Below are 26,488 nucleotides of genomic sequence, written 5' to 3'. Positions count from 1 at the left end.
TAGGGGAAAAAATTACAAAAATCTAAAGCCAATTACTTAGTATTTATTACCTAAAATCAGTTTACTTTTTATAAGGTTCAGGAATATTACAGGCAACAATTATAATGGCAGAAATATTTTCTATCCTGCTTATAAAAAGTTTTTTTAATTAAATTCAATTAATTAACATATAGTGTATTAGTTTCAGAGGTAGAGGTCAGAGATTCATCAGTCTTATACAATACCCAGTGCTCATTGTATCACATGCCCTCCTTAAAGTCCATCACTGTTACCGTCCCCCCACACCCTCTCCTCCAGCAACTCTGTTTGTTTCCTATGATTAAGAGTCTCTTACAGTTTGTCTCCCTCTCTGATTTCATCTCGTTTTATTTTCCCCTCCTTTCCCCCATGATCCTTTGTTTCTTAAAATTCCACATGAGTGAGATCATATGGTAATTGCTTTTGTCTGATTGACTTATTTTGCTTAGCATAATACCTTCTAATTCCACTCATGTCATTGCAAATGGCAAGATTTCATTTTTTTTTGGTTTTTTATTGTTATGTTAATCACCATACATTACATCATTAGTTTTTGATGTAGTGTTCCATGATTCCTTGTTTGCGTATAACACCCAGTGCTCCATGCAGTACGTGGCCTCCTTAATACCCATCACCAGGCTAACCCATCCCCCAACCTCCTCACCTCTAGAACCCTCAGTTTGTTTTTCAGAGTCCATAGTCTCTCATGGTTCATCTCCCCCTCTGATTTCCCGCCCTTCATTCTCCCCTCCTGCTATCTTCTTCCTTTTTTTTTTTTAACATATAATGTATTATTTGCTTCAGAGGTACACATCTGTGATTTAACAGTCTTGCACAATTCACAGCGCTCACCATAGCACATACCCTCCCCAATATCTATCACCCAGCCACCCCATCCCTCCCACCCCCCACCACTCCAGCAACCCTGTTTGTTTCCTGAGATTAAGAATTCCTCATATCAGTGAGGTCATATGATACATGTCTTTCTCTGATTGACTTATTTCGCTCAGCCTAATACCCTCCAGTTCCATCCACTTTGTTGCAAATGGCAAGATTTCATTCTTTTTGATGGCTGCATAATATTCCGTTGTATATATATACACCACCTCTTCTTTATCCATTCATCTGTCAATGGACATCTTGGCTCTTTCCACAGTTTGGCTATTGTGGACACTGCTGCTATAAACATCGGGTTGCACGTACCCCTTCAGATCCCTACATTTGTATCTTTGGGGTAAATACCCAGTAGTGCAATAGCTGGCTCATATGGTAGCTCTATTTTCAACTTTTTGAAGAACCTCCATACGTTTTCCAGAGTGGTTGCACCAGCTTGCATTCCCACCAACAGTGTAGGAGGGTTCCCCTTTCTCCGCATCCCTGCCAACGTCTGTCATTTCCTGACTTGTTAATTTTAGTCATTCTGACGGGTGTGAGGTGATATCTCATTGAGGTTTTGATTTGGATTTCCCTGATGCCGAGCGATGTTGAGCACTTTTTCATGTGTCTGTTGGCCGTTTGGATGTCTTCTTTGGAAAAATGTCTGTTTGTGTCTTCTGCCCATTTCTTGATTAGATCATTTGTTCTTTGGGTGTTGAGTTTAAGAAGTTCTTTATAGATTTTGGATACTAGCCCTTTATCTGATATGTCATTTGCAAATACCTTCTCCCATTCTGTCGGTTGTCTTTTGGTTTTGTGGACTGTTTCTTTTGCTATGCAAAAGCTTTTCATCTTGATGAGGTCCCAAGAGTTCATTTATGCCCTTGCTTCCCTTGCCTTTGGCAATGTTTCTAGGAAGAAGTTGCTGTGGCTGAGGTTGAAGAGGTTGCTGCCTGTGTTCTCCTTTAGGATGTTGATGAACTCCCGTCTCACGTTTAGGTCTTTCAACCATTTGGAGTCTATTTTTGTGTGTGGTGTAAGGAAATGGTCCAGTTTCATTCTTCTGCATGTGGCTGTCCAATTTTCCCAACACCATTTGTTGAAGAGACTCTCTTTTTTCCATTGGACATTCTTTCCTGCTTTGTCAAAGATTAGGTGACCACAGAGTTGAGGGTCCATTTCTGGGCTCTCTATTCTGTTCCACTGATCTATGTGTGTTTTTGTGCCAGTACCATACTGTCTTGATGATGACAGCTCATTTTTTTTTGATGGTTGAGTGTATTCCATTGTAAATATATACCATATCTTCTTTATCTATTCATCTGTTGATGGACATCTGGGCTCTTTCCATAGTTTGGCTATTGTGGACATTGCTGCTATAAACATTAGAGTGCAGGTGCCCCTTCAGATCACTACAATCGTATCTTCAGGGTAAAGACCTACTAGTGCAATTGCTGGGTCGAGGGTAGCTCTATTTTCAACTTTTTGAGGAACCTCCATACTCTTCTCCAGAGTGGCTGCACCAGACTGCATTCCCACCAACACTGTAGGAGGGTTCCCCTTTCTCTGCATCCTCGCCAATATCTGTCACTCCCTGACTTGTTAATTTTAGCCATTCTGACCAGTGTGAGGTGATATCTCATTGTGGTTTTGATTTGTATTCCCCTGATGCCGAGTGATGTTAAGTATCGACAGAATTGGAGAAGATATTTGCAAATGTCTTATCAGATAAAGGACTAGCATCCAAAATCTATGAAGAACTTATCAAACTCAACACCCAAAGAACAAATAATCCAATCAAGAAATGGGCAGACGGGGCGCCTGGGTGGCTCAGTTGGTTAAGCCACTGCCTTCGGCTCAGGTCATGATCCTGGAGTCCCGGGATCAAGTCCCGCATCGGGCTCCCTGCTCGGCAGGGAGTCTGCTTCTCCCTCTGACCTTCTCCCCTCTCATGTGCTCTCTCTCTCATTCTTTCTCTCAAATAAATAGAATCTTAAAGAAAAAAAAAAAAAAAAGAAATGGGCAGACGACATGAACAGACATTTCTCCAAACAAGACATACAAATGGTCAACAGACATATAAAAATGTTTTTTTTAAGAACACCTAGAGATTGGGTGCTTGGGTGGCTCAGGTGGTTGAGCAACTGCCTTCAGCTCAGGTCATGAGCCTGGAGTTCCTGGATCAAGTCCCGCGTCGGGCTCCCTGCTCAGCGGGGAGTCTGCTTCTCCCTCTGACTCTCCCCACCTCGTGTGCTCTCTCTCTCTCTCTCTAATAAATAAATAAAATCTTTAAAAAAAAAAAAAAAACACCTAGAGATAACCCCTCTTCATCAAGTGGATCCCAGATGAGTCTTGAGAGACCTCATATCAGTGTGTTTAACTCCATGCAAAGCTCTAAGAGTTTCTGTTTTATCAAAGACTGCCAAGGAAAGGTTCACAGAATTGGTTCACAAAAATGAAGAGGCCCATGATAGTTACATAACCAAGGCAAAAAGCCCAAGAATTGTAAATTCAGGTTAAGAGTTAATGTGTTCAACATTTCATAAATACTACGCTCTTGGGCGCCTGGGTGGCTCAGTTGGTTAGGTGACTGCCTTCGGCTCAGGTCATGATCCTGGAGTCCTGGGATCGAGTCCCGCATCGGGCTCCCTGCTCAGCAGGGAGTCTGCTTCTCCCTCTGACCCTCTTCCCTCTCGTGCTCTCTATCTCTCATTCTCTCTCTCTCAAATAAATAAAATCATTAAAAAAATAAATAAATAAATATTACGCTCTTTTTTTTTTAAGATTTATTCATTTTCATTGGGGAGGGGCAGAGGGAAAGGGACAGAGAGAATCTCGAGCAGACTGCCCACCAAGTGTAGAGCCTGCCGTAGGGCTTGACCCCATGGCCCTGAGGTCACAAACTGAGCCAAAACCAAGCGTTGGATGCTTACCCAACTGAGCCACCTAGGTACCCCATGCTCTCTTTTAACTTTTGGTTTTAGGCAATTGTAAACATACTAATTTAGATACAAGACTAAATAAATTATCTCAGATAATCATTCACCAACTTCAAATTAATAAAAGCCAAATAAAAAGATTAGCCAAATGAACTGACCTTCATAGTCTGATAGGTATATTTCCATTTCCTCTTGGTTAAATGTTTCTACTTCTAAAAGATCCTCATCAATATCTATAAATTCTTTTTCAGTATCATCAGTAACAGAAATAATCTCATCTTTGGTTTCTTTTATTTCAAGACTGTATGCTTCAGTTGGCATTCTACTGACAAAAACAGAATTATAACTCATTCTTAGAAACAAAAAGCTTGCTTTCAATTGATTCCGTTTACTGAAAAGGAACATTAGGTTTCATATTTATAGTGTTCTGTTTTTTAACCATGTCTGGTCCATAGTAGAAGCTCAAAAAAAGGCTGTTCAATGAATGACTAAACATCCCCATTTTTATTTACTCAAATAACTGGAATAATTTCAACCTATGAAATCTGCCATTCTCAGAAAGGAATCTTCCTGCTATTAAAGGGTCAACCTTGTTATTCAAAGATATATTACTTCATATGTAAAAATGGATGAAATGATTAGCTTAACTTCCTCTGACACAGGAAATTAATTAATATAGTAAGAGAGGATCTCTCAGAATGAGAATTAGCTCCTCTCTCAGAAGATATAAGCTAGACCATCAGGGAAGAAACATATTTTGCAATTAATTGTTAAAGCACTTCAGAAAGTACTCACTTCCTCCTTCTCCAAAGCTCAAAGAAATACTCATTCCTTTACTTTTCAAGGGTTCGATTCTTGCCGCTAAGCCCAAACACCATCAAACAGGTATCATCCACTGAAAAGGAATGTATACTCAAAAACTTACTTCAAGATACTTTGATGAGATTCATTTTGATCATTTTTTTCCTCAGTCCCACCTTGAGTGGATACTATGAAAGAACATCCAGCATCTGTTTTGCAATCACTTTCAATGTTTGGTCCACTCTGAGTCTGAGAGTAATGATTCTCTAGCACCTAAAAACAAACGATTTACATTAGTTAGCATTCACAATCGAATCCCATACTTTTCATTATGTTTTTAGATTATTAATATTTTCTACAGACCTACTCCTGATTAAATCTTTCATTCATTTATCAAGTATTTACTGCATTTCTACAACTCAATATTTGATGCTGAGGCAATGATCAAGTCTTTATTCTACCTGGAAAAAAACAAATCTGACTACCTAAATAGTATTGGAAAGAAATCAGCCTTACAAATTTGTAAGGGGGGTGGCTCAGTCAGTTAAGCATTTGACTTGATTTGGGCTCATGTCATGATCACAGGGTCCTGGGATTGAGCCCTGCATTGGGCTCTGCATTCAGCATGGAATATGCTTGTCATTCGCCCTCTGCTCACCCCCCATGCGTGCTCTCTCTCTCAAATAAAAAAAATAAAATCTCTAAAAAATATATAAAAATAAATTTTAAAAAACCCAAATTTGTAAGGTATGTTACCAATGTTTTCAAGTCACAAAACAATAACATAAAATGTAAAGTTGCTTTCCCTTAACTCTTTTGGCTATTATACAGGCACTTAGTAATTATTCCAATATGACACAATGGGTAAAAATAAATGCAGATAAAAATATATGCAGCTAAAAAATACAGGGATGTACCTTTTTTAAGTCTCTTATTTAGAAATTTGGGTATGCAACACCTAGAAAATGAAATTTCAGTGACAACAAATATCACAGTATCTTAAACTACCTTTAGGGATAACAGACACGGATCTCAAGAAATGAAAGAGATCTCACAAAAACAAAATACACACACATCCCCTGCGACCTAGAATAAATTATTTTAGAATGAAGGCACTTCATTTTTTTATTTTAATTTTAATTTTTAATTTTTTTAAAGTAATCTCTATACCCAATATGGGGCTTGAACTCACAACCCCAAGATCAAGAGTCACATGCTCTACCACTGAGCCAGCCAGGCACCCCAGAATGAAGGCACTTTAAAATGGAACATAGTTCTTGCTCTCTCTTTCTCTCCCACAAAGCAAAAAAATAAAATAAAATAAAATGAAATGAAAGAGGACAAATACAGAATTAGAATGGGTGGAGGTAAGTCAACCAAGATGGTGACATAGGAGGCTCCTGAACTCCCCTCCTCCCACAGACACACTGAATGTACCACTACACACAAAGCAATTAATGCTGAAAGAAATCTAGAAACTAGCTGATGGATTCTTACATATCAAGCAAATGAGAAAATATCCACGCAGAGACAGGTAGGAAAGGTTGAGACACACTCTCACCATAAACCCCACCGGTGGCACAGCACCATATAAGCAGGAGGGAACTCCCAACTTCACTCTGAGGAGTGAAGGGTTCAGACTCCACACTTAGCACTCTAACTTTTAAGATTCCCACTTGAGGTTATGCGCCTCCAAAACCCCTAGCTCTGAAAGCCAATGAAGGTTGCATCCTTAAGTCCCACAAGACCATAGCAAACAAAGCAGCAGCTATTAACAGGTGCATGAGCACTCGTTACAGCTATCCCCAAAAGGCTCAGCACAGAGGAACAGGTGAAAACACCCATCTCCCAGTCTTCTCCTGGAAGGAACACAGCTGCATACTTCTAGGGGCTAGCTATGATACCCCGGAGACTGGGAAGCTGATGGACACTTCCCCTGCCTTCTCTCTTGAGCCCATTCCAAGTCACCAGTATCTCCCTTCAAGCAGCCTCTACACACTCTTGGGTGCCCCAGCTTTTGCAGCTGCTGACTGAAGGACAGGTCCCCAGATCACCTGTCTCTGACAACCAACTGAACTTGCATTTATGAGTCCCACAGGAATGTAGCAAACAAAGAAGCAGTTCTTAATGACTGGAGAAGCATCCCCCCCGTAGCTATATACCTCAGCCTACTTCACACACAGCAAGCAAAAACACCCATCTTACAGTTTCTCCCCAGAAAGGGCTTACCTACACACTTCGTCACATGTTGCCTGAAAGTCCAACTTCCAGTCACTGTATACTTAAATGCTAAATGTGACCCACACCTTTGGGACACTGATAGGTCTTGGCATACCCCCAACTACTAGGAACCACTAAGAACAAAGACGACTTAGACCATCACAAAGATTTCAGAGCCAACCAAAAGCTCAGGCAAAGCTGATTGATGAGGTTTATCTCCTACATAAGACCATTCTATCCAACCTGGGAGACGTAGCTGCTTTATCTAATGCACAGAAACCAACACAGAATGTCAAGTAAAATGAAGAAACAGGAATATATTCCAAACAAATGAACAAGATAAATCTCTAGAAACAGATCTTAATGAAATGGAAATAATGATATATCCTGATAAGAGATTCAATATCATGGTCACAGGGGTCAGGGGATGAACAAAGTGAAAATTAAGTGATACATGAACAAAGTGAGAATTTCAACAGAGATAGAAAATACAAAAATGTAACAAACAAATTACAGAGCTAAAAAATATGATAACTGAACTGAAAAATTCAATGGAGGTTTAAAAACAGACTGGATCAAGTGGAAGAATAGATCAAAAAAGTCAAAGGCAGGGCAGTGGAATTCATCCAATCAGAGGAGCAAAAAGAAAAAAAAAATTTAAAAGAGTGAAGATAACTTAAGGGACTTACAGGAAACCAACAAGCAATTATATGCATTATAGTGGTCCCAGAGGGAGGGGAAAGAGAAAGGAGCAGAAAGCTTATTCTGAGAAATAATAACTGAAAACTTCTCAAATATGAGGAAAGAAATAGACATTCAGATCCAGGAAGCCCAGAGAGTTGTAAGTAATATAAATCCAAAGAGACCTATACTGAGGCACATTATAATTAAATTGTCAAAAGCTAAAGAATCTTAAAAATGGCAAAAGAAAAACAATTTGTTACCTACAAGGAACCCCCTTAGTGCTATCAGCATATTTTTCAGTAGACACTTTGCAAGCTATAGGGAGTGGAATGATATATTCAAAATGCTGGGTAAACAATAACTGCTAACCAAGAATACACTACCCAGTAAAGTTGTCCTTCAGAATTGAAGGACAGAGAAAGATTTTCCCAGAAAATCAAAAACTGAAAGAGTTCATGACCATTATACCAGCCTTACAAGAAATGTTAAAGGGAGTTCTTCAAGCTGAAAGAAAACTAATGGGTAACAAGAAAATATGTGAAAGTATAAAACCCACTGGTAAAGGTAAATATATAAATTCATAATACTCTAGTGTTATAATGGTGGTGGGTAAAACACAACTCTGGTATGAAGACTGACAGAAGTATTAAAAATAACTATAATAATTTGTTAATAAATACACAATGTAAAAAAGATGCAAATTTTTAATTCAAAAACATAAAAATGTGGGAGAGAGTGTAAAGATGTAGGGATTTTGTATGTAGTATAAGTTATCACCTTAAAATAGACTATTATAAATACACCATGTTTTATGTAAGCTTCATGATAACCATAAAGCAAAACCTACAACAGACATACAAAAAAAAAAAAAAAGCATATCTTTACAGAAAATAATCCAATAACAAAAGAGAAGAGCAGGAGAGGAAGGACTTAAAAAACAACCTGAAAAAAAATCAACAGAATCACATTAAGTCCATACCTATCAATAATTAATTTAAAGATAAATGGATGAGGGGTGCCTGGGTGGTCCAGTCAGTTAAGTGTCTGACTCTTGATTTTCGCTCAGTCATGATCTCGAAGTTGTGAGATCAAGCCCTGTGTCAGGCTCCATGCTCATCAGGGAGTCTGCTTGACATTCTCTCTCTCCCTCTCCCTTTGTCCCTCCCCACTGCGTGCTCTCTTCTTCTAAAATAAATAAGTAATCTTAAAAGAATAAATAAAAATAAAGGTAAATGGACTAAATTCTCCAATTGAAAGACAGGGAGCGTTCTCCTAACAGTCCTGGCTTAGGTCTGAGCAACTTTCTTTATTCTGCTTGACCTTGCACTACTACCAAAGCTGAACAGACCAGATGGTCACCTGACCTAAGCTGAGCCAATCAGTCTTTCTCAAAAATATGAATGCCATGGAACATACAGCCAAGCCACACTGGCCTTGGAACCATAAGGCTCTATGGAGTTAGGATCACAAGTAGCCACATCTTAGTGAAACGGGCAGGTCTAGAAGAGCAGAAAAAGTGTCTCAAAAAGGAAGAGAGTTTACACAGAGAATGGAATATTCTTGCAAAGAGAAGTAGAAATGAGAGGTAAAGTGTTCCCCAAAATAAGGAGACAAAAAGAAGAGCTCACTGGTGACTCTCCAGTTGCCATAATGACCAGCTGTATTTCCTCAAATAGATTTCATAAGATTTTCCTGCAACTTTCTGATAAATTCCTCATTGACAAAAAAAAAAAAGACAGGGAATGGTTGTATGGATAAAAAGAGGAAGACCCAACTATCTGCTGCCTATAAGAGATTCATTTAAGCATTAAGGACACATAGAGACTGAAGGTGAAGAGATGGAAAAATATTCCATGCAAATGGAAATAAAAGGAAAACAGGGGTAGCTATATTTATATCAGAAAAAAACAGACTTTAAGCCAAAGAATGTAACAAGAGATAAAGAAGGACATTATATAATGATAAAGCGGTCAATCCATCAAAAACAATTAACATTAGCAAATATTTATGCAGCCAATACAGAAGCAATTAAATATTTAGAACAAATATTACAGGTAGGAAGCAAGAAATAGCAATACAACAACAGTAGAGGAGTTCAATACCACATGATAGATCAGATGGACCTAACAGACATTTACAAAATATTCTATTCAATAGCAGCAACATACACATCCTTCTCAAGGGCATATGGAACATTCTCCAGGAGAGATTATATGTTAGGCCATAAAAACAAGTCTTAATAAATTTAAGAAAATTAAAATCATATTGAGCATTTTTCCAACAATGATACGAAACTAGAAATCAATTACAAGAAGAAAACTATGCAAATCACAAATACGCAAAAATTAAACAACATGCTCCTGAAGAATCAATGAGTCAAAGGTGAAATAAAAAAGGAAGTAAAAAAAATATCTTGAGACAAAGGAACATTCCATTGAAATTGAAAACCATTCCAAGAGGTTTTCAATTTACTTTGCCCAGATCCATGAGAGTAATCAGCAATCTATGGCAGGTAGAGACTTATGAAATGTAAGACCTTCTTCAATATAAGACTGGAAAGTCAAAATTACTCCTGATCCATGGGCTATAGGATGGATGTAGTTGTTAGCAGGCATGAAACACTGATTTCCCAGTACATCTCCATCAGAGCCTTTGGACGACCAGGTGCATTGTCAGTAAGCAGTCATCTTTTTAAAGAAAACTTTTTTTTTTTCCTGAGTAAGAGGTCTCAACAGTGGGCTTAAAATATTCAGTAAACCATGTTGTAAACAGATGGGCTGACATCCAAGCTTTGTTGTTCCATTTATGGAGCATAAGCAGAGTAGATTTAGCATAATTCTTAAGGGCCTTAGGATTTTCAGAATGGTAAATTAGCATTGACCTCAATTTAAAGACACTGGCTACATTAGCCACTAACAAGGGAGTCAGCCTGTCCTTTTTTCTTCTGTTTTATTTTTTTTTAAAGATCTAATTGATTGATTGTGTGGGTGGGGGAGGGGCAGAGAGAGAGAGACTCTCCAGGAGACTCCACACAGAGAGCGGAGCCCAACAAGGTACTTGATCTCATGACCCTGAGATCATGACTTGAGCCAAATTCAAAAGTCAGACACTCAACTGACTGAGCCACCCAGGTGCCCCTATTTTTTTATTTGACTAATCATGTCTTTTCTTTTTTATGTTTTTATTTAAATTCTTAGTTAGTTAACATATAGTGTGATATTGGTTTCAGAAGCAGAATTTAGTGATTCATCACTTACATACAACACCAAGTGCTCATCACAAGTGCCCTCTCCTTAATACCCATCACATATTTAGGCATCCACTGCCCACCTCCCCTCCAGCAACCCTCAGTTTGTTCTCTATAGTTAAGGGTCTCTTATGATTTACCTCCCTCACTTTTTTCCCCTTCCCCTATATTCATCTGTTTTGTTTCTTAAATTCCACATATGAGTGAAATCATATGGTATTTGTCTTTCTCTAACTGACTTACTTTGCTTAGCATAATACATTCTAGCTCTGATCCATGTCATTGCAAATTCAAGAATTCATTCTTTTTGATGGCTGAGTAGCATTCCACTGAATATATATACCACTTCTTCATCCATTCATCAGTCAATGAACATTTGGGCTTTTTTCCATAATTTGGCTATTATTTTTTTTTTTAAAGATTTTATTTACTTATTTGAGAGAGAGAGAATGAGAGATAGAGAGCATGAGAGGGAAGAGGGTCAGAGGGAGAAGCAGACTCCCTGCTGAGTAGGGAGCCCAATGTGGGACTCAATCCCAGGACTCCAAGATCATGACCTAAGCCGAAGGCAGTCGCTTAACCAACTGAGCCACCCAGGTGCCCCCATAATTTGGCTATTGTTGATAATGGTGCTACAAACATCAGGGTGTTGGGCGCCTGGGTGGCTCAGTCATTAAGCATCTGCCTTTGGCTCAGGTCATGATCCCAGGGTCCTGGAATCGAGCCCCGTGTTGGGCTCCCTGCTCTGTAGGAAGCCTGCTTCTCCCTCTCCCACTCCCCCTGCTTGTGTTCCCTCTCTTGCTGTATCTCTGTCAAATAAAATCTTAAAAAAAAAAAAAAAATCAGGGTGCATGTGCCCCTTTGAATCAGTATTTTTGTATCCTTTGGACAAATACCTACTAGTGTAATTGCTGGGTTGCAGGGTAGCTTTATTTTTAACTTTTTGATGAACCTCCATACTGTTTTCCAGAGTGGCTGCACCAGCTTGCATTCCCACCAACAGCATAAGAGGGTTCCCTTCTCTGCATCCTTGCCAACAGCTGTTGTTTCCTGTGTTAATTTTAGCCATTCTGACATGTATGAGGTGGTATCTCATCATGGTTCTCATTTGTATTTCTCTGATAATGAGTGATGTTGAACATCTTTTCATGTGTCTGGTAGTCATCTGGATGTCTTCTTTGGAAAAATGTCTGTTCATGTCTTCTGCCCATTTCTTGATTGGTGATTATTTGTTCTTTGGATGTTGACTTTGATAAATTCTTTATACATTTTGGATACTAACCCTTTATCAGATATCATTTGCAAATATGTTCTCCAATTCAGCATGTTGCCTTTTAGTTTTATTGATTGTTTTTTTTGCTATGCAGAAGCTTTTTATCTTGATGAAGTCTCAATAGTTCATTTTTGCTTTTGTCTCCCTTACCTCCAGAGATGTGCCTAGTAAGAAGTTGCAGCAACTGAGGTCAAAGAGGGTGCTGCTTGTGTTCTCCTCTAAGATTTTGATGGATTCCTGTTTCACGTTTCAGTCTTTCATCCATTTTGAGTCTTTTTTTTTTTGGTATGGTGTAAGAAAGTGATCCAGTTTCATTCTTCCGCATGTAGCTGTCCAGTTTTCCCAACCATTTGTTGAAGAGACTTTCTTTTCTTCCATTGGATATTTTTTGCTGCTTTCTTGAAGATTAGTTGACCATACAGTTTTGGGTCCATTTCTGGGTTTTCTATTCTGTTCCATTGGTCTATGGGTCTGTTTTTGTGCCAGTACCATACTGCCTTGATTACAGCTTCGTAATATAGCTTGAAGTCCGGAATTGTGGTGATTCCAGCTTTGGTTTTCTTTTTCAAGATTGTTTGGGCTACTCAGGGTCTTTTGTGGTTCCATACAAATTTTAGAATTGTTTGTTCTAGCTCTGTGAAAAATGGTGTTGGTATTTTGATAGGAATTGCATTAAATGTGTAGATTGCTTTAGGTAGTATAGACATTTTAACAATATTTGTTCTTCCAGTCCATGAGTATGGAATGCTTTTCCATTTCTTTGTGTCATCTTCAATTTCTTTCATAAATGTTCTATAGTTTTCAGAGTACAGATCTTTTACCTCTTTGGTTAGGTTTGTTCCTAGATAGCTTACAGTTTTTAATTGTAAATGGGATCAATTCCTTGATTTCTCTTTCTGCTGCCTCATCATTGTTGTATAAAAATGCAACAGACTTCTGTGCATTGATTTTATATCCTGCAATTTTGCTGAATTCCTGTATCAGTTCTAGCAATTTTTTGGTGGAGTCTTTTGGGTTTTCTACATAGAGTATCATGTCATTTGTAAATAGTGAAAGTTTGACTTCTTCCTTGCCAATTTGGATGCCTTTTATTTCTTTTTGTTGATTGCTGAGGCTAGGAATTCCAGTACTAGGTTAAATAACAATGGTAAGAGTAGACACATCCTTGTCTTGTTCCTGACCATAGAGGAAAAGCTCTGTTTTTCCCCATTGAGGATGATAGTAGCTTGGGTCTTTCATGTATGGCCTTATGATGTTGAGGTATGTTCCCTCTATCCCAGCTTTGTTGAGGTTTTTATCAAGAATGTGTGTGTACTGGGGCATCTCAGTGGCTCAGTTGGTTGAGCAGCCAACTCTTGATTTTGGCTCAAGCAGTGATCTCAGGATTGTGGAATCAAGCTCCTCATTGGGCTCCATGCTCAGCCGGGAGTCTGCTTGAGAGTCTCTCCATCTGCCTCTGCTCCTCCCCCTACTCATGCCGTCTATCTAAAATAAATCTTCAAAAATTTTTTTTCCAAAAAAAAAGAATGGGTGCTGTACTTTGTCAAATGCTTTTTCTGCATCTATTGAGAGGATCATATGGTTCTTATCCTTTCTTTTATTAACATGGTGTATCATGTTGATTGATTTGTGAATACTGAACTACCCTTGCAGCCCAGGAATAAATCCCACTTGATCATGGCGAATAATTCTTTTTTTTTTAAGATTTTATTTATTTATTTAACAGAGAGAGGCACAGCGAGAGAGGGAACACAAGCAGGGGGAGTAGGAGAGGGAGAAGCAGGCTTCCCCCCAGAGGAGGGAGCCCGATGCAGGGCTCGATCACAGGACCCTGTGATCATGACCTGAGCCGAAGGCAGACGCTTAAGGACTGAGCCACCCAGGCGCCTGGGTGAATAATTCTTTTAATGTACTATTGAATTCGATTTGCTAGTAACTTGTTGAGAATTTCTGCACCGATGTTCATCGGGGACATTGGCCTGTAATTCTTTTTAGTGAGGTCTATGGTTTTGGAATCAAGGTAATGCTGGTCTCATAGAATGAGTTTGGAAGTTTTCCTTCCATTTCTATTTTCTGGAACACTTGGAAAAGAATAGCATTAACTCTTCTTGAAATGTTTGGTAGAATTCCCCTGGGAAGACACCTAGCCCTGGACTTTTCTTTGTTGGGAGATTTTATTATTTAGTATTTATCTATTTATTCATTTATTTGAGAGGGAGAGGGGAGGAGCAGAGGGAAAGGGAGGGAGAGAATCTTGAGCAGTCTCCACACCCAGTGCAGAGCCCAATGCAAGGTTCGATCTCACAACCCTGAGATCATTACCTGAGCTGAAATCAAGAGTCTGACACTTAACTGACTGAGCCAACCAGGTGCCCCTGTTGGGAGATTTTTTATTACTGATTCAATTTCTTTGCTGGTTATGGGTCTGTTCAAATTTTCTATTTCCTCCTGTTTCAGGTTTGTAATTTATATGTTTCTAGGAATGTATCCATTTCTTCCAGATTGCCTAATTTGTTGGCATATAATTGCTCATAATATTCACTTATAATTGTATTTCTGTGGTGTTGACTGTGATCTCTTTTATTCATGATTCCATTTATTTGGGTCCTTTCTCTTTTCTTTTTGGTAAGTCTGGCTAGGGACTTACTAATTTTGTTAATTCTTCAAAGAACCAACTCCTAGTTTCATTGATCTGTTTTTTTGTTTGCTTCTATGTTTCTCTATCATTTATTTCTGCTCTTAGCTTTATTATTACCCTTCTTCTGCTGGCTTTAGGCTTCATTTGCTGTTCCTTTTCTAGCCCCTTTAGGTGTAAGGTTAGGTTGTGTATCTGAGACTTTTCCTGATTGTTGAGGTAGGCCTGTACTGCTATGTATTTCCCTCTTATGACCACTTTTGCTGCATCCCAAAGGTTTTGAACCATCATGTTTTCATTATCATTTGCTTCCATGTATTTTTTGTATTTCTTCTTTAATTTCCTGGTTAACCCATTCATTCTTCAGTAGGATATTCTTTAACCTCAATATATTTGTGGTCTTTCCAATTTTTTTCTTGTGGTTGACTTCAAGTTTCATAGTATTGTGGTCTGAAAATATGCATGGTATGATCTCAATCTTTTTGTACTTTTTGAGGCCTCATTTGTGACCCAGTATGTGATCTATTCTGGAGAATCTTCCATGTGCACTGGAAAGAATCTGTATTCTGCTGCTTTAGGATGTAGTGTTCTGAACGGATCTGTTAAGTCCATCTGGCCCATGATGTCATTCAAAGCCCTTGCTTCCTTGTTGATTTTCTACGTAGATGATCAATTGCTGTGAGTGGGGTGTTATAGTCCCCTACTATTGCTGTATTGTTATCAATGAGTTTGTTCATGTTGTTACTAATTGATTTATATATCTGGGTGCTCCCAAGTTGGGGGCATAAATATTTACAATTGTTAGATCTTCTTGTTGGATAGACCCTTTATTATGATAAAGTGCCCATTTTCATCTCTTATTATATATAGTCTTTTGTTTAAAATAGTTGTTTGATGGGCATTAATGGGCATGTGATGTGATGAGCACTTGGTGTTATATGAAACTAATGAATCATTGAACGTTGTATCAAAAACTAACAATGTTGGGGATGCCTGGATGGCTCAGTCGGTTAAGCGTCTGCCTTCGGCTCAGGTCATGACCCCAGGGTCCTGGGATCAAGTCCCTCATCGGGCTCCCTGCTCAGCAGGGAGCCTGCTTCTCCCTCTGCCTGCTCTGCCTGTCCCTTCCTGTTTGTGCGCGCGCGCTCTCTCTCTCTCTGACAAATAAAATCTTTGAAAAAAAGAATGATGTTGGTTAGCTATGTTGGCTAATTTAAATTTTTAAAGTTTCGTTCTACACACACACACACACACACATAGTTTGTCTGATATAAGTATGGCTACTCCAGCTTTCTTGGACATCCATTAGCATGGTTCTCTATCCCTTCACTTTCAATCTGCAGGTGTCTTTAGGTCTAAAATGAGTCTCTTGTAGGTAGCATATAGATGGGTCTTGTTTTTGTTTTTATCCATTCTGATATCCTATGTCTTTTGATTGGAGCATTTAGTCCATTTACACTCAGAGTGATTACTGATAGATAAGAATTTAGTGTCACTGTATTACCCCTAAGGTCGCTTTTCCTGTAGATTGTCTCTGTTCCTTTCTGGTCCTTGTTACTTTTGGTCTTTCCTTCCCACTCAGAGTCCCCTTTACTATTTCTTGCAGGGCTGGTTTAGTCACAAACTCCTTTAGTTTTTGTTTGGGAAATTCTTTATCTCTCCTTCTATTCTGAATGACAGCCTTGCTAGACAGAGTATTCTTGGCTGCATATTTTCCCCATTCAGCATGTTGAATATATCGTTCCACTCCCATCTGGCCTGCCAGGTTTCAGTGAAAAGACCTGCTAACCTTATGTGTCTTCCCTCGTAAGTTAGGGTTTTTTCCCTTGCTGATTTCAGGATTCTTTCCTTATTTCTGTATTTTGCAAATTTTACTATAATATGTCTTGGTGTTGGCCTGCTTTTGTTGATTTTGACGGGGAATTCTCTGTGCCTTCTGGATTTGGATGTTTGTTTCCTTCCCCAGATTAGGAAAGTTTTCACCTATAATTTGTTCAAATAATTCTTCTGCCCCTTTTTCTCTCTTCTTCTTCTGGGACTCCTATGATACAGATATTATTACACTTTATGGAGTTGCTGAGTTCCCTACGTCTACATTCATGATCCAATCTTTCCCTCTTCTTTTCAGCTTCATTATTTTCCATAACTTAACTCATTCCTTTGCTTCTACCATCCTGTGGTCAATACATCCTGTCAATTTTACATCTTGGTTATAGCATTTTTTATTTCGGTCTGACTAGTTTTTGTTTTATATCTCTGCAGTAAGGGACTCCCTGGTGTCTTCTATGCTTTTCTCAAGCCCAGCAGTATTCTTAGGATTGTTGTTTTAAATTCCAGTTCAGGCATATTACTTCTGTTTTGATTAGATCCCTGGCAATGACCTCTTTTTTCTTTTGGGGTCAATTCCTCCATCTTGGCATTTTGTCTAGGTCTCTCTTCTGTGTGTTATGAAAGCCAGCTATGTTTCCTGCTGCTGAGAGTAACAGCTATATTAAGAAGAGGTTCTATACTGTCCAAGGCCTGGTGCTTCATGAAGTGTTTCTGGTGGTATGCTGTGTGCACCCTGCTGTTATGTTTTGGCTACTCTTTCCCTCAGGTAGGTCCTCTGCAGAGTTTCTCCTTTCCTGCAGTGGGGAGTATTTGGACTCTGTCCAGGGTGTGGCGAGTTTTAACTAGGTGTGTTTTAGTCTGCTTAAACAAGGCCAGGTCCAGGGCGCCTGGGTGGCTCAGTCGGTTAAGCATCTGACTCCGATTTTGGCTATGGTCATGATCTCAGGGTTGGGGGACTGAGCCCCATGTCAGGCCCCACATTCAACACGGAGGGCGTGAGATTCTCTCTACCTCTCCTTCCCCTCTGTCCCTCCCTGCATGTGCTGAAAGAAAGGGGCTAGATCCTATTTCCCCTAGACCTTAAGCTTTGTAGCACTCTATGGTCAGTAGGCTTAATGCATGTGGGGGGGGTCTGTGCTGATCTTCTGGCGGGGGGCGGAGCGCAGGGCAGCTGCTGCTCTGACTCTCAGGCATACTTGCCTTAGTTCAGAAGCACCTGCAGAGTGCAGAGAGGTGGGGCTTGGTGTAAGTGGTTCAAGCCTCCACTGTGGGGTGCCATGCTGCTCACTGAAGTTCGTCTGTGCTGACTGGGGGTGGGGGGAGGAGGAGGAAATGGCATCAGCTTGCTCTCTTGTCCCCGGACAGGGGAGTTCATGCCTACCGCTGTTCAGGAAGCCCTCACAGAAGAGCAAACAATCTCCCCTCCTGTGTCCCAGGCTTCTGTCAGATCCTTGCCTTCACCCTGTGTCTGAGCCATCTGCCCACCTGGTGGTACAGTGCTCCTGTTTTATCTCAGGCACACCAGCTGGGTTTCAAAACTCCAAATTTTAGGGACCTGGCATGGACCCACACTAATCCTCTGTAGGAGGGTCTTGCTGTGCTAAGGCTGGTGCCAGTTTATCCCAGAAGGGCAGTTGCACAAATGCGCAGGGGCTTGGAGTTTATGTAAAGCTCAGCAAAAAGTGGGGTCCAGTTAGCTGCCTGCAGCAGCTGCCTCTGCTTGTATGCTAATGAACAGGGAAGCTCAATGGCACCTGTGGGAGAATCAGCCTGTCCTTTGAATCCAAGCATTGACTTTTCCCTTCTAGCTATTCAAGTCCTAGATGGCATCTTCTTCCAGTATAAGGCTATCTTGTCTACAATGAAAATCTGTTGTTTAGTGTAAACACTTTCATTAATTATTCTAGCTAGATCTTTTGGATACCTTGCAGGAGCTTCTACATCAGCACTTGCTACTTCATCTTGCACTTTTATGTTATGAAGATGGCTTCTTTCTTTAAACCTCATGAACCAACCTCTGCTTAGCTTCAATTTTTTCTTCTGCAGCTTCCTCACCTCTCCCAGCCTTCATGGAATTGAAGAGTCAGGGTCTTGCTCTGGACAAGACCTTGCTACGGGAATGCCGTAGCTGCTCTGATCTTCCATCCAGACCACTAAAAGTTTCTCCATATCAGCAATAAGGCTGTTTCATGTTCTTATCATTCATGTGTTCACTGGACTAGCACTTTTAATTTCCTTCAAGAACTTTTTCTTTGCATTCACAACATGGCTAACTATTTGTTGCAAGAAGTCTAGCTTTTGGCCTAGCTCAGCCTTCAACATGCCTTCTTCATTAAGCCTAACTGTTTCTAAGTTTTGACTTAAAAGTGAGATTCACTTGAACTAAACTTAGGAGCCATTGTGGGGTTATTAACTGGACTAATTTCAATACTGTTGTGTCTCAGGGAACATGGAGGCCCAAGGAGAGGGAGCAAGATGGGGGAACAGCCAGTTGGTGGTAAAGTCAAAACGTACACATTTATTGATGAAGTTCATCATCTAATATGGGCATGGTTCATGGTGCCCCAAAGCAATTACACTAGTAACATCAAAGATTACTGGTCATAAACCAACATAACAAATATAAGGATAATGGAAAAGTTTAAGATATTGCAAGAATTGTCAAAATGTGACAGAGACACGAGGTGAACAAATGTTATTAGAAAATGGTACAGATTTTGCTCAATGCGGGGTTGTTATAAGTCTTCAATTTGTATAAAATGCAGTATCTGCAACATATAATAAAACAAAGTACAGTAAAACTAGGTATGCCTATACAAACTTTAAGTTATAAATTAAGTAAGGTCTGAGGAGCTAATGTAATATGGTAACTATAGCTGAAATTTGCTAAGAGAGTAGAACTTGTCTCACCAAAAAAAAAAAAAAAAGTAAGTATGTGAGGTGTTGAATGTGTTAACTAGATGAAGGGAAACCTTTCCCTATGTATATGTCTATTAAATCATCACACTGTATACTTCAAATATCTTAAAATTTTGCCATTTATACCTCAATAAAGCTGAGGGGAAAATAAAACAGAAAAAATTAGAAACTATTGGAATTCTCCAAATATTAAAAAAGTCCATTTCCCAACTACTTTACCATACATAAATTGGTTTTCCAAAAAGTTCATCTCCGTAGTTTCTTTTCCAGTGCAACAGCAACCACTCAATCAAAAGATATTTATGTAAAAATATCTGTTCTTGCAAACAGGTTAAAAGAGCAGCCTGCTAGTTGCCACCGGGTAGAGAAAAGAAAAAATAGCTAATAAGCACTAACTTCTCTACTGGTACCTATCTGCGTTTCTAGGTTTGGTTCTCTAAATTCTAGTCAAGACTATAAGAAAAATGATCCCCTAATGCATATGATGAGACACCAGTAATAAAAACTGTGTAGAGGCCTAGTCCTTCATCTGAACCAACCTGAAAGTTGAAAGAGAAAGAATATAAATGTGAGCGCCTGGGTGGTTCAGTTGGTTAAACGACTGCCTTCGGCTCAGGTCATGATCCTGGAGTCCCGGGATCGAGTCCCGCATCGGGCTCCCTACTCAGCAGGGAGTCTGCTTCTCCCTCTGACCCTCCCCCCTCTCATGCTCTATCTCATTCTCTCTCTCAAATAAATAAATAAAATCTTTAAAAAAATAAAAAGAATATAAATGTAATACCACTCATAGTATTACTTAAAATTATTTTTCCTCCTTTTTCTTTTTTATAAACACACATAAAACCTCAAAACCTCAAAGCCTCTATGAAAACATTTTACCCTAATTATTTTTGAGAATTAAAGGAATCGCTTGAAGAAAAAAAAAAATCTGGTTATGCAGATTGTAATCAACACTGTCATTAACTTTGTTACTGGATGACTCTTTAACAGATGGATAAATATAAAAAAAGTTTTAATCTACAATGAGAATTCTCAATTGTATACAATAAAGAATTCAAGTACTTACCTTAAAAATGGCATTTTTTGCCTTACATGTAGCAAAATATGGTTGTTCCAAAAGCCACAATGATGTAAGAACGGCAGCTGTAGAGGTCTTTACACGAATGACGGGACTATATTCACAGGATGACTCAGTGAGACTAGGATCACAGAGCAGTCTTTTATTAGACCACCTTATCATCCATTCCAGCAGCCTTCTTATACTGCTAAATGTGCTGTTTAGTGCTAGAGGAAGATCTTCTTGAGGGTTAACATCATTGCATTGAATTGCTTTAAAAATACATCTTCTAGTTTTGGTGGACTTGGGAGTCCAAAAAATATGGTTTGACAATCTCTGGATTACAGGTTTCTCTGAACTGTCATCTTGTATTCTATAAACTGACTTTTGTTTTAAACCGAACAATCCACTTGTCCCTTCCTTTTTATCGACTTCATTCAAAGGGTTCTCTAAAAATGGCCAGATTTCTTGAGTAACCAGTACTGAAGCTGAAAGTGCTTGGTTTTCTGATTTTTCAGACTCATATGACTCAGAAGCAACAAAGCAGGAGCCAGCTCTAAACACATTCTGGCTTTTGGTTTTGCCTTGACGTCGTTTTAATGTTGTATGTACATCAAAAAGTAAAGAATTAAGTTCGTGTTCTCTAAGATGTCCAGAAAAACTGGTTAGAAATGGAATGCCAGGATCCTTGGAATCAAGGAGGTCTCTTTCAAGAACATAACTCAAGAAGAGATCAAGAAATTTAATATATTCATCATCATCACGTTCAAATTCCCAAACACCTATTACAGGAAGTGCATTTTGTAATAACTTTTCATGATCTTTTCTTTCAAGATTATCTTTCTGATTACGTATCTTCTTTTTTTCATTGGACTTATCAATCAATGTTAATTCCACATGATTTGGTGCATCTCTAGCAAAAAAAAAAAATGAAAAAGACAAAATTAAAGATTTAATCACTAAAACACACGTTAGAATTGACAACAAAAATTTTCTCCACTGATTGAATAATATATCTTTATGTAATGCTCAATACCTTTCAAATGAGGGGCTTAGACTAAATGAATATTCTGATTAAAAAAACATAACACATTAATACCAGAAGGGGGAAACTTGTGTTAAAAAAGACTGAAATGGGGGCACCTGAGTGGCTCAGTCAGTTAAGAGTCTGCCTTCGGCTCAGGTCATGATCCCAGGGTCCTGGGATCGAGCCCCGCATCAAGCTCCTTGCTCAGCAGGGAAGCCTCCTTCTCCTTCTCCCTGCTGCTCCCCCTACTTATGCTCACTCTGTCAAATAAATAAATAAAATCTTAAAAAAAAAAAAAAAGACTGAAATGTGTTTATAGAAATTTCACTTTTAAAAACATGAATTTTTTTCTGGAAAACAAAAGGTCCAATAGGTTAGAATTTAGGAATATAAAGTCAATAAAAATCATAAGCCACCAATATACATCTTAATTTATGGTTTCTTGTTTTTTGCATCTGCCCCTTTCAGCTTTCCCCGTACAATGTGCAACAAACAGGACTGCCCTCAAGACTGTACTACACAAAAGTTGGGAATTTTTTCTAAACTTTCTGCTGCTACTAAACCTGTTAGGCAAACCCTTTAACTGCCAATCATAATTACTTTTTTATTTTTTTATTTATTTTTTTCAATCATAATTACTTTTTAAATCTGTTTCCTTTCAAAATGGTCCTTAGGGAAGAACACAGATTCCTAGTTCCCTCAGTAAAAGAAATAAAGGATTCATGTTAAGGCACCTGGACTGAAGGCGCCATGTCTCTTCTTATCAAGAAGGTACAATAAGCAGGCTCCAGTGTATTCCACCAAAATTTGTGAAACAAGCACACCATTTATAATATTATTAGGTATGATTTAAGCAGACATTTATGTTTGAAGTAGATACAATTATTTCATTTAAACAAGATTATGGTTGATTATATAGTCTTTCAGTCATGAAAAGGATAGACTGCATAGCAGATAATGGAATTATAAAGAAAAAAATTTACCTAGAGTAATAGAAGTTTAAATGATAAGAATTTCTAGACAAGTTTCAAAGATGAATGTGCAATTTCCTTTCCCTGGAAACCCTTAAAAATAATATTGCTAACTCAATAATCCTAAATTATTTAAATCTAAAGATTACTAAAAAACTAAAATGGGGCGCCTGGGTCGCTCAGGTGGTTAAGCGTCTGCCTTCGGTTCAGGTCATGATCCCAGTGTCCCTGCTCAGCTGGGAGCCTGTATCTCCCTCTCCCACTGCCCCTCCCTCCCTGCTTGTGTTCTCTCACTCTCTCTCAAATAAATAAATAAAATCTTTAAAAAAAAAAAACCACTAAACTAAAAGCCCCCCCAGTGGACTCTAGAATTTCATCTACTTACCTGATTTTATACTATCAGGTAGCAAAATTATTTCACATCTCAATAACATTTTCAATGAATTTTCAAATGTAGTTTCATTTTACACTCCTAACTTCCTTGTGAGTCAGGGAGGGTAGCACTTATCATTCATATTGTTAACAATACAATCAGTGAGGGACAAGAAATCAGCTTCTCTCTTGCATGAACATACTGAAAATATTTTTTTCCATAGGAAGAGAATGCTTGCCATTAAGAGATCTCAACTGAGGGCACCTGAGTGGTCAGATGGTTAAGCGTCTGCCTTCGGCTCAGGTCATGATCCCAGGGTCCTGGGATCAAGCCCCATGTCTAGCTCCCTGCTCAGTGGGGAGTCTGCTTCTCCCTCTCCCTCTGCCTCTCCCCCTGCTCATGTTCTCTCTCTATCTGTCTCAAATGAATAAATAAAATCTTTCTTGAAAAAAAGAAAGGGAGAGATCTCAACTGTACCTTTGATAGACACATATCCTACTTTTTTCTTCAACTGACAATGCTTCCGAGAAGGTGTCTGCTGTATCATCTGCTTCACTGTGGACTAGAGAATTCCCCAGTTCGGTGAGTGTGCTCCTGCTCAAACTAGTTCCTAGGGAAAACCTATCAAAACCTGGAACCTCAGCTGGTTTTTCTTCTTCAACTGGTTCCCAGATATTCATCTCAAAAGAACCTATATTTCTCTGCACACGTTTTAGGGCTTTCGCTCTCACTTTATGAATAGAATGCATAATAACAGACATCATTTCCTCAGTTTGGGGACCTATAAAGGAAAAAACAAAAGGCCTTAGAGTAAATTAAAATGTTTCCATTCAAGACAAAGGGGGACCCAATTCTAGTCCCTCCTGGGAACACAGAATCCAACTGATGACTAAGATTTATTTCCATATTCTTACAGAGCATGCTTTCTTCAGTATTTGTTAGAAAGCTATGGTCCCGGGGCGCCTGGGTGGCTCAGTTGTTAAGCGTCTGCCTTCGGCTCAGGTGAGCATCCCAGGGCCCTGGGATCAAGCCCACCATCGGGCTCCCTGCTCTGCAGGAAGCCTGCTTCTCCCTCTCCCACTCCCCCTGCTTGTGTTCCCTCTCTCACTGTGTCTCTCTCTGTCAAATAAATAAATAAAATCTTTAAAAAAAAAAAGAAAGTAAAGAAAGCTATGGTCCGCACTTTAAAGTAGAACTGCAGAAGTTAGAGAAGGTCCATTAAAGAACAATAAAAGGGACAGAATCCAGACTCCATCATAAGAACATACGCCCTGGAAAACAAAAAATTAAGAAGTAATTTAACTATTTCAGGGCACCTGGGTGGCTCAGTTGGTTGAGTGTCTGGCTCTTGATTTCAGCTCAGGTCGTGGTGTCAGGGTCATGGGCTGGAGCCCCATGTCAGGCTCCGCGCTGGGCATGGAGCCTGCTTGAGATTCTCTCTCTCCCCCTCTCCCTCTGCCCCTCTCCCTGCACTCTCTCTCTCTCTCTCAAATAAATAAATAAATCTTTTTTAAAAAGAAGTAATTTAACTATTTAAAAAATCAGACAGGGGCGCCTGGGTGGCTCAGTTGGTTAAGCGACTGCCTTCGGCTCAGGTCATGATCCTGGAGTCCCGGGATCGAGTCCCGCATCGGGCTCCCTGCTCAGCAGGGAGTCTGCTTCTTCCTCTGACCCTCTTCCCTCTCGTGCTCTCTATCTCATTCTCTCTCTCAAATAAATAAAATCTATAAAAAAAAATAAAAAAAATTTAAAAAATCAGACAGATAATTACAAAAAGAATCACTATAATTTTTCCATTCCAAGAGTGATAAATAAGAGAAAATGAGTATAATTTTAGCCAAAGAAACAAGAACACCTTTCTGACTTCAAGTAACAGGAAACATTAGGAAGGGAAGGTTTTCAAGGCTGCCTACAGAAAAAATTTTAAACATTCTTATACATAAGCAGGACATTTTAAAGAATGTCAAAGAAGTATAAAGAAAAATATAAACCAGAAATATAGGGCGCCTGGGTGGCTCAGTTGGTTAAGCGACTGCCTTCAGCTCAGGTCATGATCCTGGAGTCCTGGGATCGAGTCCCGCATCGGGCTCCCTGCTCAGCGGGGAGTCTGCTTCTCCCTCTGACCCTATCCCCTCTCATGTGCTCTCTCTCTCTCAAATAAATAAATAAAATTTTTTAAAAAATAAATAAAAAAATAAACTAGAAATATATTAATGCAATAATGTACAATCACAGGACAACTAGACTTAAATACTATAGTTATTAAAAAAGAGGGTAATTTGAATTCTTTAAAAATTTCCACATTGTGGGGCACCTGGGTGGCTCAGTCATTAAGCGTCTGCCTTCAGCTCAGGTCATGATCCCAGGGTCCTGGGATGGAGCCCCACGTTGGGCTCCCTGCTCCACAGGAAGCCTGCTTCTCCCTCTCCCACTTCCCCCTGCTTGTGTTCCCTCTCTCACTGTGTCTCTGTCAAATAAATAAATAAAATCTTAAAAAAAAAATTTTTTTTCCACATTGTGAATGTATTTAATGTCACTGAATTGTATACTTAAAAATGGCAAATTTTATATTATGTATATTTTAACCACAAGAAAAAAAGTTTCCACAAGGGCACCTTGAATGTATAGGATAAAATTAGCAATACAAATAACCATAAAAGAAGAGGAAGAATACTAGTTTTCTTTTTTTTTTTTTAAGATTTTATTTATTTATTTATTTTGACAGAGACAGAGACAGCAAGAAAGGGAACACAAGCAGGGGGAGGGATAGAGAGAGAAAGGCAGGCTTCCCGCTGAGCAGGGAGCCAGATGTGGGATCACGACCTGAGCCAAAGGCAGACACTTAACAACTGAGCCACCCAGGCACCCCAAGAATACTAGTTTTCAATAAAATATCTGCATTATGCAAAGAGCTATATGCTCATTTTATATATTTTATTTAATCCTTTCTTTTTTTTTTGAGAAAGAGAGAGAGAGCGTGCAGAGGGAGGGGCAGACACAGAGAGAGAGAGAATCTTAAGCAGTCTCCACACCCAGCGAGGAGCCCGACATGGGGCTCAATCTCATAACCCTAAGCCAAAATCAAGAGTCTGTCACTTAACTGACTGAGTCACGCATAAGCCCCTTAATCCTCTTTTAATACACATTCCTAAAGTAGGTATTATTATACCCATTTTACAAATAAGGGAATGAGACCCATAGAGACTGAGAAACTTGCCTATAGTCACACAGTTATTAACTGACAGAGCCATGACATGAAGTCAGCTTTGTCTGGTTCCAAAGCAAAACTGGTGCCTCAGTAATGGAGGAGTGCTCATTTCTGCCTTCTCATACTATCTTCAAAGAAAGGAGAAATGCATAAAAACATAAGCACTAGAAATTACATGCTTTCAAAAGAAAACGAGAGTCTTCCATAATTCATCTATCAGATATCTAAGAAATGACAAATACTACCTTTCACAACACAGTGTCTGAGTCTCTGCTGAAGAGAGTGATATTTTTCTCTTAAAGGAACCCTTATGTCTTCAGGATTGGGAAACGCTTTCACAAAAATTTCTGCTACCTTCAGAAAAATTAAAAAAGTGAGTTTTATGAGCAACATCATTCTTAATTAAAATA

At 39.1% G+C, this 26,488-nt stretch overlaps 1 protein-coding gene across 6 annotated transcripts in view; it reads right to left on the bottom strand.

Annotated features, from left to right (window-relative positions):
* The window catches only part of CPLANE1 (ciliogenesis and planar polarity effector 1), a 138,992-nt gene that overhangs the window by 62,699 nt on the left and 49,805 nt on the right, over nucleotides 1-26,488 (bottom strand). For 5 of the 6 annotated variants that reach the window (XM_027605163.2, XM_035727616.1, XM_027605170.2 and 2 more), the window contains exons 24-28: nucleotides 26,324-26,432; nucleotides 23,348-23,651; nucleotides 20,509-21,412; nucleotides 4,759-4,907; nucleotides 3,992-4,158 (exon numbers count right to left, since the gene is read on the bottom strand). In XM_027605163.2, the coding sequence (XP_027460964.2) occupies nucleotides 3,992-4,158; nucleotides 4,759-4,907; nucleotides 20,509-21,412; nucleotides 23,348-23,651; nucleotides 26,324-26,432 (1,633 nt within the window). The remainder of the gene's footprint in view (nucleotides 1-3,991; nucleotides 4,159-4,758; nucleotides 4,908-20,508; nucleotides 21,413-23,347; nucleotides 23,652-26,323; nucleotides 26,433-26,488) is intronic. The other variant, XM_027605164.2, reaches the window with a different exon arrangement.

This window comes from Zalophus californianus, chromosome 5 (assembly GCF_009762305.2).
Source record: "Zalophus californianus isolate mZalCal1 chromosome 5, mZalCal1.pri.v2, whole genome shotgun sequence".
In the NCBI taxonomy this organism is placed as follows: Eukaryota; Metazoa; Chordata; class Mammalia; order Carnivora; family Otariidae; genus Zalophus; species Zalophus californianus.
This window is presented reverse-complemented; position numbering and strand designations above follow the sequence as displayed.